Below are 12057 nucleotides of genomic sequence, written 5' to 3'. Positions count from 1 at the left end.
AATGACAGCTTAAGAACAGCAGTAACTGTGCTCAATGGGGGTTTGAAAGTTGAGCAAAGGAAATTACTAGTGTAGTCCAGCTCTCCCTTGAGCCCACAGATTATAGCTAAGAATACAGTGCTTTAAAAAAGCCAAGTCAACAGGAGGGGTCAGGAAAGTAATTTTAAAATACAAATTCAACCTTAAAAAAAATGTCAGTACATGCTTATCCTGATTTTTTACAAATTCACATGACTAATTTTATATTCTTTGATCGTCTAGCAGAACAACATTACAAAATACATGAAACTCCATAATCTCCACTATAAAAATGCCCCATAAAGCAATACAATATGATACCAACACAGGAAACTCTACTGCATGTCTATAGGGAAACAAAAAAGAAAATTAAAAACAAAAACTAAAAAAACAGTACAGGGATTAAGGTGCCTGCTTTTAATGCAGCTAAAACTGGTTTGATACCTGGTGCCACACAACAGTTCCCTGAGCACCAGGGGAGTGATCCCTTCCCATAGATCCAGGCACACACTCTGAGCATCACTTAGTTCAGCCAACAAAATAAGAAGAATTTACAATTGTGCCTCAAAACATCATATACCAATCAATCAACTTTACAAGTGAAGTCAAAGCCTGAATCACTGATAGGTATGGAACAATAGTATTGTAAATAGAGTGCTTGCCTTCAACAAGCCTGGTTAGGATTTACAGGGACCAGCTATGATATCCCAACTCTGGCATGATCCCTACGCAAAGAGCCAGGAGTAAGCCCTGAGCATGGCTGGGTGTGACCCCACTTCAAAACAATATCTAAGATATTGAAAACTATAAGTCACTATCAAAAGAAAAAACCTCTCTCTCTCTCCTCTCTCTCTCTCCCCTCTCTCTGCCCCCACCCAACACACAAACACATTAAAAAAAAAAAAAAAAAAAAAGGTGCCGCCAGCAGGTCAATCTGTACCTGTGAGGCAAGTGCATCAGCAGCCTGCTGGTACGATCAGACTTTCAGATACCCCAAAATTGCTGAAGTGCCTTTGGCCAGACCCCAAAAACTTGGGGCAAAGTTTACCAAGAAAGTAAACGGCCAAAAGTTAGTGTGTGGGAAACACCCACAAACCACCTCCAGCTCAGCTATATAATTGGAGGCATGGCCTCTCTGGTTCCTGATCAAACTGCTTAATGGCCACGATCCCAGAGACTCAGAAACAAATCTCGGAACCCAGAGGCTTTTGGCAGAAATGCATCTGGACCGCAAGTGGAAATCATCTGCATCTCAGGCATTGGGAGGGGTGAGAGGGGGGGTTTATTGGGGTTCTTGGCGGTGAAAAATGAGTACTGGTGAAGGGAGAGGTGTTTGATCATTGTATGATCGAGACTTAAACCTGAAAGATTAGTAACTTTTCCCACAGTGATTCAATAAATAAATATAAGAAGATAAATTATGAAAAAAAAAGTAAGGTGGAGTTCATGCCCAATACAATCAGCTAATCAGTGGCTGAATAAATAGCAGTACTCCTACATAAAATAAATGAATAAATTAATTTAAAAAAAGGGCGGCAAACTATACCTAAATCATGGATTAGAAAAAAACATAAAAATTCCCATACTACTCAAAGTATTACACACATTGAATGGAATCTCTTTCAAAGTTCCAACTACGTTTTTCAAGGACATAAATATACTATTGAAATTTGTATGAAACCATAAAACTCCCATAACAGTCAAAACAATTCTGAGAAAGAATATGAGAAGCACTGAATTTCAAACCAAACTTCATAGTGATTAAATTTCAAACTAATCTTCATAGTGATTAAACCAGTATGGTAATGGAATAAAAGCTGACTTTCAATTTAACAGAATTGAAAGCTCAGGAGTAAAACCACAGCTGAATGAGCAAAGGTACTAGGATCATCAAGTGGGGCAAAAATAGTCTATTCAACAAATGGTGTATGGGAAATGGGATAGCCAGTAACAAAAAAAGTGAAGTTGGACTCCAATCTCACAAGATATACAAAAGTTAACTCAAAAAATAGATTAAAATTATTGATATCACACCAGAACCAACAAAATACAAAAAAGAAAACATAGGGAAAACTCTCAAATATATTGAAATTAAGGGTTTCCTTCTATGAATCAACTCCATTGGCCAAATAAGTAAATAAATAACTACGATTATACCAAACTGAAAAACTCTGCTACAACAAGAAATGACAAAATGAAAATACATCCTACTGAAAAGGAAAACTTATTTACAATTTGTACATCTGATAAAGGGAACATCAAAGATATATACAAAACATTCATAAAGCTGAACAACAACAAAACAAACCACTCCAACAATAATAAGAGATGAACACTAACTTGAAGAAACCAAATGGATGATCAATAAGCATGTTGAAAGGTGATTATTTTAACTTACTATCAAGAAAATACAAATCAAGGGCTGGAGCAATAGCACAGCAGGTAGGGCATTTGCCTTGCATGCAGCCGACCTAGGTTCATTCAATTCCCAGCATCCCATATGGTTCCCCGAGCACTGCCAGGAGAAATTCCTAAGTGCATGAACCAGGAGTAACTCCTGTACATCATTGGGTGTGACCCAAAAAGAAAAAAAATACAAATCAAATGACAAAGAGAGATCTGCTACCAACAGTGAAAATGTCCTAAATGAGTAGGACTGCCAATAATTAGTGATATGTGAAAATGGATCCTTCACCTTACAGGGTGGGAATGTTGTTTGTTTCAGCCTTTATGGAAAATGTCATAGACACTTTCAAAAACACCTGAAAATTCTATTTAATTCCAAATAACCTAGGAGTTCCAATTCTTGGCATCTATTCTAAGAACACAAAAGACTGATTTGGAAAGATATATACAAATCTTTTCTTCACTGCAGTCCAAGTTACAATAGCCAAGCTATGCAAAGTGTCTATTAACAAATGAGTGGATAAAGGAATGATAAAAAAAAAATGTGCTACACACACGCACACAGACACACACAATATTGAATACTACTCAGCTGTAAGTTTAAATCTTGTTTTTTTTGCTACAACTGTAATAAATAGCTAGAGGAATTATGTCAAACAAAATTCGTCATAGAAAGAATGATAAATACTAGGTGATCTCATTGGGCTGGAGAAAAAGTAAGGCAGGTAAGACACTTACTGGCTTTGCATACCACCAACTGGGAGTGGTTGGATCCTTAACACCCATATGGTTCCCAAAAACACACCAGTAGTGAACCCTGAATGCAAAGCCAGGAGGAAGCAAGGACAGCTAAGGCCTCCCCCCCGCCCAAAAAAAAGAACAAGATGCTTTCTTCACCCTGGAGATTTTCCTACATTTCAACCTTTCATAAGTACTCTCAGCTTTTTCCCTTTCTGGAGAAGTTCCTGCTCTCTGTCTTCTGCTATATTTCTCTTAAGTAAATGTCTCTAAATGAAACTAGTTCATTTCAAAGACAAACAGCAGAAAACTCAAATGGAGGACACTGCCTAAGACAAAAACCTATTGGACTTTGAATGAAGAAATGAAGGGGTCAAGCAGCAGGAAGAGGCAGCAGTCTCCCAAGCATCTATGGCAAGACACGACGAGGAGATAGTCTTGGGCACGAAGATGCTGGTGGAAGGGCAGTAATTTGCCAAACCACAAACAAGAACAAGTACTATTATAACCTTGTGACTTGTAAAACAACAACAAGGGGCTGGAGTGATAGGACAGCGGGTAGGGCATTTACCTTGCACGTGGCCGACCCGGGTTCAATTCCCAGTATCCCGTATAGTCCCCTGAACACCACCAGGAGTAATTCCTGAGTGCATGAGCCAGAAGTAACCCTGGTGCATCGCCGGTGTGACCCCCCAAAAAAAAAATCCAAAGAAACATTCATGTGTACTTAAGGCACTTAAGGCAGAATGTTCTTAAGGCACATAAAATATGTTGCAATACTGTATGACTGAAATGTAATCATGAACAGCGTGTTAAGAACCTATCTCACAGTGATTCAAAATCAAGGAAAAAGTTTTTTAAAAAAAGCACATAAAATAAAATATTAGCAATTCTTCAACACTGTCCCTAAAAGCACTGCTAGCAATAAATGAGATAACAGAAATTCACTATCTTATCTCTTCAATCATTCTGTATATCAAGTGCTGTAAGGAAGGTACAGACAAGGGGAATGACACTTGCTTTGCACTGTAGCCAAGCTGGTTCAATCTCCAGCACCCCATTTGGTTCCCTAAGAAACACGGAAAAAAAAAAAACCACTCCTGAGTGCAGAGCCAGAATGAACCTGAGCATTGCAGGGTGTGGTCCAAAAATCAAAACCAACCAACCAAACAACAACCAAAAAAAAAACAGAATTTTTATTTCAAATGGGGGGAGTGGATGGGAGACCTAAGGAGATGACTAAAAAACTAGAGTATAAGATTTGCATGTGGGAACTCGAAATCTGATCCCAACACTGCAATGGGAGTGACCTACAGAATTTCTGGGTGGGTCATAAAATGAAACAAAAATGTAACTTGTACTATATGTTTTTGGGATATGCACTGTAGTGCTCAGGAGACTTATGAGGTACCAGGAACCTAACCAAAGCAGGCTACATGCCAAGGCAAGCACCGTATCCCCTGTACTGTTTCTCTGGCCCAAGAATATAATATCTGACCAGTCTCTTCCTCATTCCAAAGGTGTGCGGTGAGAAGAAATGTGCAGGACAACTGTCCAAATAGGTAGATCCCCACCTCAACAGAAAGAGGGTTGATGAAAGGACAGCTTATACAGATATCACATGAAGAAAACCACAGGATACGTGCAGACAGCAGACCTAAGAAATGCCCTGCACCACAAACCCCCTCCCCAAGTATAAATGTTCCAAACAGACTCTAGTCTACTTAAAATCCATTGTAGACTCTTTGCATTTATTGTGAAATGGAAAACAAATAATACTTTATCATCACAGTTCCTACTGAGTGACGTTTGCAAGAAAAACATCTAGAGAGCAATTGCATCAAGAGCTGTACTACCAGAAGGGAATAAACTGAATCAGGTTTTCAATGGTGACCTACAGGATTCTAAAAACTGAACTCTATACTTCAGTATTTACTCTACGATAGCACAGCGGGTAGGGCGTTTGCCTTACAAGCGGCCAACATGGCCAACCCGAGTTCGATTCCTCCGCCCCTCTCGGAGAGCCCGGCAAGCTACCGAGAGTATTCGATATGCCAGACACAGTAACAACAAAGTCTCCAATGGAGACGTTACTGGGCCCGCTCGAGCAAATCGACAATCAACGGGAGGGCCTTTACCTTACCTTACTCAAACATTGAATACCCCGTTTCTCTACAACAATTCTAACATGAAAGAAGTATACAGCACAGTGAATAAACAAAAAGCCTAAAATATGAAAATGCCATAGCTATTTTCTCAACGAAAGAGAAAAAACATTGCCCGATTTGAAAATGGTCTGTCAGTCACTGATTCCTAAGAATATATTATAACTGGTCTTCATAAATAAAAAATGTATTAGGCACAACAATTTATATTATTAATAAAAAATAAATTACTATTTTAAAGTACTATCAACGCTAAAATTTGACACATCTGAATTAAAAAAATTTATACATGCATCTATTAACATTTTTATTTTTTATTTTTTAAATTTTTGGGTCACACCCGGCAATGCACAGGGGTTACTCCTGGCTCTGCACTCAGGAATTATTAAAATTTTTAAATCTAAGAAAACAATTATTTTCCTCCTTAATAATTCAAATTCAATATACCCCGGTGGAAGTATAAAAATCCAATGAAGAAAAAAGTAGGAGGGGCGTTTCGCCAGTATGGTGCTCGCCTTGCTCCACCCCCAGCATCCCATATGGTCCCCCAAGCACAGCCAGGAGTGAAACCTACACACAGAGCCAGGAGTAAACCCTGAGATATCCCGGGTGTGGCCCAAGACCGAAAAATGAAAAAGGAAATAGAACTGAGGGTATGAAAATATAAAGAAGCCTCGTCAACAACTATTAAAGGATAATGAGACGGAAGGACATAAGGGTCAAGATGTGACACCTGAAGTCAGATCGATGGCTCTATCTGTGCACATGACCTGACATTGCAAATGCTCCCCACTCCACAAGGCATGATCCAAGAGCACAGAGCCAAAAATAAGCTCTAAGCACTGCCAGATGTGGGTCTCTACCCCCACCCAAAGGTTGTCCCTTTTCCTTACCAAAACAGAACAGACCAACCAAGCTATGTTCCCCTGGACAATCCCCACACAAGCTCTCAAAAGCAGTCAATCAGATGAACATTGAAGGTTAATTAATCACTAGTGTTATCAAAAATTCATGAATGGGAGCTCTTAGGAGAAACGAAAAAATAATATATTCAGCAAACAAAAGATTCAACCCAGAAGATTCCAGTTAATGGCTTAAAAAGGCTACAATATACTTTAAGCTAAGATAAATTTAATGGATGCAGAAACAGGGCTGCAGAGAACAAACTCCACAGGTTGAAATCCTGAATATCTGGAAAGGTTCACATAGAGGTCAACAAATAATTTCCAGCACTTGCCTGCTGACGATTATACACATGCAAAGACACTATTTTCAATCATGGTAGTGGTATTTCCTAGCTGTGCAGCATAGACCTTATTTCTCTACACACCTTGCTCTATCTCATGTATTCATCTCTGGACACAGCTGATGGCATTACTCCACACTCACCCTGAGGAATGTTAAAAATTAATAAGACACCATGAGAGGGTATAGGGATTTTTCTACAGCCATTTAAAATGGCAAAATAGGCTTCCTATATAATCCAACTCATTAGCATAGTCCAAAAAAGTCTTTGGTACTCCACACATGAAGATGACATATAGCTGCCCAATGTTCCAAGAGAAAACAAGCAATCAACCCATCACTTGACAAACAGTTCACCCAATCATTAAAATGGAGCTTGAAGCTTTGATTGTCATTTCTGGCCAAGTCAAATTCACTTCCCAATTAATGCACTCATGGCTTCCATCTGGATGCTTCCCCAACCCCATCCACCCCCAAGCTCCTGATTCAATCCTAAACTGGCTGTGCTCTGTGGAAAATCCTGAAGAGAAACAGAACCCTAAGCAGTCCCAGGCAAGCAAGTGCATGCTTTGGCGCAGTCACTACTTCCTGGAAGAATCTGAATCAGAATCAACCGTATTTCTACACATATTTGAGAGGGGTGGGGATTGTGTGTGTGTTTCTGGGACATATCTGACTGTGCTCAGAGCTTAATCCCTGATCTCTCATACCTGGGATATAAAGAAACTTTGGATGGGAACAACACTAGCAATGAAGACTAGGAGAGCTAATCTTCAGCAGGAAGCTTGCCACTGAGGTGGAGGAGTGGGGGATAAATAAGGGAAGGGAATTCTAGGACATAGGGGAGGGGAGAATGCTTGCCACAAAGACAGGCGGGGAGGAAACTGCAGAGACTGATGTGGACACAGGCAATGGGTTTAGTGTGGAAACACAGCATGCCTGAAACTTAATAATGGGCCAACTCTGTAAAATTCTGTAAACTCACAGGGACTCATTTCAACTTTTTCTACTAAGAAAGAAAGCTATGAACAGATAAGACCAGCAGCAGGAGTGTGATACCCTAGCTACGCTATAACCAACAGTGTGTTCACAACTAAACTGTGCGAACTGGTCCTGGCGCATTGTTGCTGCTTTGCAGCAACCACAAAAGGAAGGAGAGGTCTAACAATAAAGAAAATTAAAATTTAATTTTTTAAAGTCTTTTTTTAATCAGGGCTGAATGTGGAGACAGAGGGTGGCTCAGGGATACAGCTCTGCTTTGCTCCTCGGCACAGCAAGACCTGCAGGGACAAGGAAGAGGGCTCGAACAGCAAATGATTCCTAGCGGGCGCCATGGAGCTTTCAGTGATGGCAGGAGAGTGTTCTCCAGGAGTGACACTGGGATCCCTGAACCACTGCATAGCGGCCAGGGAATTAGCACGGCAGGCAGGGGTCTCTCCTGGCAAGCGGCCAACCCACACTCAAGCCCCACCACCAAGATATGGTGCCCCGAGCACCATGAGTGACTATTGAGAATGGTGCCAAGAATGCGTGTTGAGCACATTAGGTTATGCTGCAAATGCCCCATCTGTCCCTGCCAGTGGGGTGGGTGTTGGGTGGGGCTGGGGAGGGTATCTCTTACCAAAGTGTCTGTATTTTGAAAGAAATAGAGGGAAAAATAAAGCATCCTACTTGGGGAAGAAAAACACCTGCTCACCATACATCTTTACAAAGGGCTAATACTGGAGTTAATAAAGAACCCACAGGGGTGATAAGCACAGCGGGTAGGGAGTTTCCCTTGCAAGCAGCTGACCCGGGTTCAATTTCCAGCATCACATATGGTTCCCCGAGCACCAACAGGAGTAATTCCTGAGTGCATGAGCCAGAAGCAACCCCTGAGCCGCCAGGATTTGGGTGTGACCCAAAAATAAATGAATAAATAAATAAAAGTAAATAAAGAACCCACAACCTCAACAACAACAAAAACTAACCACATCAAGATATGGGGAAGAACTGTGAACCTATTCCTGAACCGCTGTGGTCAGCTGTCAACTCGTACTTTACACCACCCATACTCCAAGAGTACCACACCACATTTGATGGGGTTTAAAGTAAGAGGCAACCAATCTTGGAGGGAAATATTTTTTGTTACAGATACATGTGTGTGTATATATATAAATATATATATAAGCAGAAAAGGCTCAATCTTTCTTTTTTTTTTTTGCTTTTTGGGTCACACCCGGCAATGCTCAGGGGTCACTTCTGGCCCTGCACTCAGGAACCACTCCTGGCGGTGCTCAGGGAACCCAATCAGTATGCTGGGAATCGAACACGGTTCGGCCGTGTGCAAGGCAAACACTCACCCGCTGTGCTATCACTCCAGCCCCAACAAGGCTCAATCTTTAACCTTTTATAGAAGGGTTTAATGTCCCCTGGGTGAAGTACAATATTCATACTCTTTCCTCTAAGGAAATTTTTTGGTAGCATTTTCAGTGGTTTTTCATAACAATACAAAATAAATTATTTGAGTTCTGCTTTGGCGCAAGCGTTGGGGTTCAGGATGAAAACATCTGAAATAGGGTGGTGGTGTAATGGTTAATAAACATAAAAATGGCCTGTCAGTTCACTAGAGAAAATGATAATATAGTGCAAAAGATTAATACTTTTTTTGTCCTCAACAAGTGTCCATGTTCTTTATTTGATGCTGAATAGATTCTAATTTACATTTTCCTTAACTGTATTGAAAGTCTCAGCAATTGTTGAAAAGCTAAAAACTCCAAACAATGGTAATTTTCTATTAGAGGAAACTGAAACCCCAAATAGGTGAGACTTGCCCAGAAAAACCAGAATCTTAAACTGTTACTTCCCCTGAGATTCTCTGTGATTAACGAACACAAAGGATGCAGTCGGGATAATGTTGTTCTCAATTTCCTTAAGCAACCTGCTTGCTCCTTGGGTATTAGCTATGCACACTTGGTCTTACACAGCATCAATTCAAAAATAGTGCACTGGAATAATCTTCTGTGCAATCATACCTAGGAACAACGTACTACTGGAAAACAATAGCAGAACTCACAAAGCATGTTTTATTGAGTGACAGGAAAAAGTCTGTCCCTGTAGATAAATAGGGAAGCTTTCTTCCAACAATAAATAACATGAAAATCCACGCTATACAAAGAAAAGAGAGTCCTGAAAAATGAAGCTGCCAGAAAAAATGTAGTCAAATGCAGTGCACACAGTTATATGAAGCTTGTAACTACCTGCTCTCTTTGTTCCATTGGCTTATTATGTCTATTGCATATTCCTCTTCCTTATTTCAGATTATTTTGCCTCAAAATATATGTAATATATATGACTTCTGTCTATAACAAATTTTCCTTCTATGTCACTAATATTTCGTGGCTTCATTCAACACTGAATTTGGTATTTGAAATAATATCTGAGTCTAAATGAGAGCTGGAGTGATAGTTGAGCAGAGCAGGTATGATGCTTGCCTTGCAGGTGGCCAACCTGGGTTTGATGCCGGGTATCCCATGAGGTCCCCTGAGTGCCATCAGGAGTCCTGCAGCCAACCCAGGTTTAATGCCAGGCATCCCATATAGTCCTAACAAGCACCATCATACTCCAAGAATTGAGGACCATCAGAGTGGCCCAAAGATCAAACACACCTCCCGTCCGAAAGTAAAACAGAGTCTAAGTGAGTAAAGCAGATCGTGTCATTAACTTCCCTTATCCATCTGTCCAACTTGCACAACAAACTGCAGGGTGGCCCAACGGCTGGGTTTGCACATCACCTTTGCAGTAGTCCGCGGGATCCTCCTGCTCTTCATCATCAGATCCCAGGATCTCCTCCTCTGGCTCTGGGGGTGTAGGGTCTGGCAGAGGCGGTGGTGGCGGCGGCGGTGGTGGCGGTGGCACTAAGGGAGCTTTCTGTTGAGGCTCCGGCCTGAAAGAGCAGAAGGAAAAGATCCTACTTACAAAGGGGCAAAAAATAAAATTGATAGGCAAAAAATAAAATTTGTCACATGCTAAGAATATTACTCCATCCAGTAGAGTCGACTCAGGTAACAGTCCCACATTCAGGATCGAGGAAAACATGGTTTACTCGGGTGTATTTGTTTCTGGAGGTAAATATTCACATAGAGCTTTAATATTTCTTACATCTTAACAGTATTATGAAACGAAAGTGAAATAAAGCAGGAACTGTGGGCCCAGAGGATTACCTCAAAGGGCTAGTCAGAGTGCTTTGTAAGTCAACAGTTTCTGATAGATCCCCAGCACAATGGCACTCCAAGCACAAGGGACTGATCTCAAGTCAGAAGCAGCCTCCATAAACATGCAGATGTGACACACATAGCCCAAACCACTAGTATCCCCTTTAAGACAGACAGATTAGTAAGAACAGAGAACATAGATATGATAAACACAGATGAGAAAAATCAGGTACTTATAATGGGGGGTATTTTCTAAGATTTTAAAATGATATTTATTTTTGATATTTAATAGAAATGTGGTTATGTTTCCTAGATAACTTTATAAATGGTAACCAATAGAAATCTATATACAGTATAGCTGATATATCACCGTTTTCATCAAGGAATTCAACTGTATGTCCACTTAACCTTGTTTACCAAGAAATGTTTAAAAAGATAAAAAGCCCATTCTCTTCCACCAATGGGCACTGCTGGAGGGATGGGTAAACGATCATAGTATGACTAAGTTCATAAGTTCGTAACTGTACCTCATGGTGATTCACTAATAAAAAATAAATTAAAAAGTTAAAAATCTCATCAGAAAATAAAAATATACTAATACAGAGTTTTATAATGGCCTTTCTAACTATCGTAAGAATAAAAACTGGCATGTAAAAAAAAAAAACTGTACTGCACATTCATTATGAAAGTAAACGTAAAAGTAGAGATAAAAAACACGAGATTATACCAAAATCTGTAACTTTTTTGCTGGCATAAAAAAAGAGAAATACAATCACCAAAAACTCAATTGAAGAAAACATCAACAGAGCAATTTAGGAAATGGACCACAAAAGTTGAAGACACAGAGGAATAAACAAGAATAAAAATAAATTACATATGGGACCGAATCAAATTACAAAGCTTCAGCACTGCAAAACTCAAGTGATAATAAAAAGAAATCCTAATGAATGCAAGAAGTTTTTTTGCACACATCATATAAAGGGCTCATACCAAACTTTGCACACATCATATAAAGGGCTCATAACAAACTTAGTCTATAAGGCAATAAAACTTAAATCCAATGCCCCCATTGGATCACACACACCACCTGGCCCCCTGGCGCCATGTAATCCCATCAACAGCCAAAACCCAGAGACTATAAAAGCCAGCTTCCGGAAGAGAGCAAACAGCGCAGAGTCTCCTGCCCCGGCGCCTGGCTGTCCTTGCCTGGGCCCCTTCGAGGGAACGGGTTGAGTTTCCCTCCCCGCCCCGATCAGGGCTCCAGCAGCCGAACACCTTCAGAACCAGCCACT

The 12057-nt window shown here is 40.4% G+C and overlaps 1 protein-coding gene across 5 annotated transcripts in view; it reads right to left on the bottom strand.

Annotated features, from left to right (window-relative positions):
• Positions 1-12057, bottom strand: part of SRPK2 (SRSF protein kinase 2) — a 208768-nt gene that overhangs the window by 45228 nt on the left and 151483 nt on the right. For all 5 annotated transcript variants that reach the window (XM_056118342.1, XM_056118338.1, XM_056118339.1 and 2 more), the window contains one exon: positions 10346-10497. In XM_056118342.1, the coding sequence (XP_055974317.1) occupies positions 10346-10497 (152 nt within the window). The remainder of the gene's footprint in view (positions 1-10345; positions 10498-12057) is intronic.

Source organism: Sorex fumeus, unplaced genomic scaffold, assembly GCF_029834395.1.
Source record: "Sorex fumeus unplaced genomic scaffold, SorFum_2.1 ptg000037l, whole genome shotgun sequence".
Lineage (NCBI taxonomy): Eukaryota > Metazoa > Chordata > Mammalia > Eulipotyphla > Soricidae > Sorex > Sorex fumeus.
The sequence above is the reverse complement of the archived record's forward strand: the minus strand, read 5'-3'. Positions and strand labels throughout refer to the sequence as shown.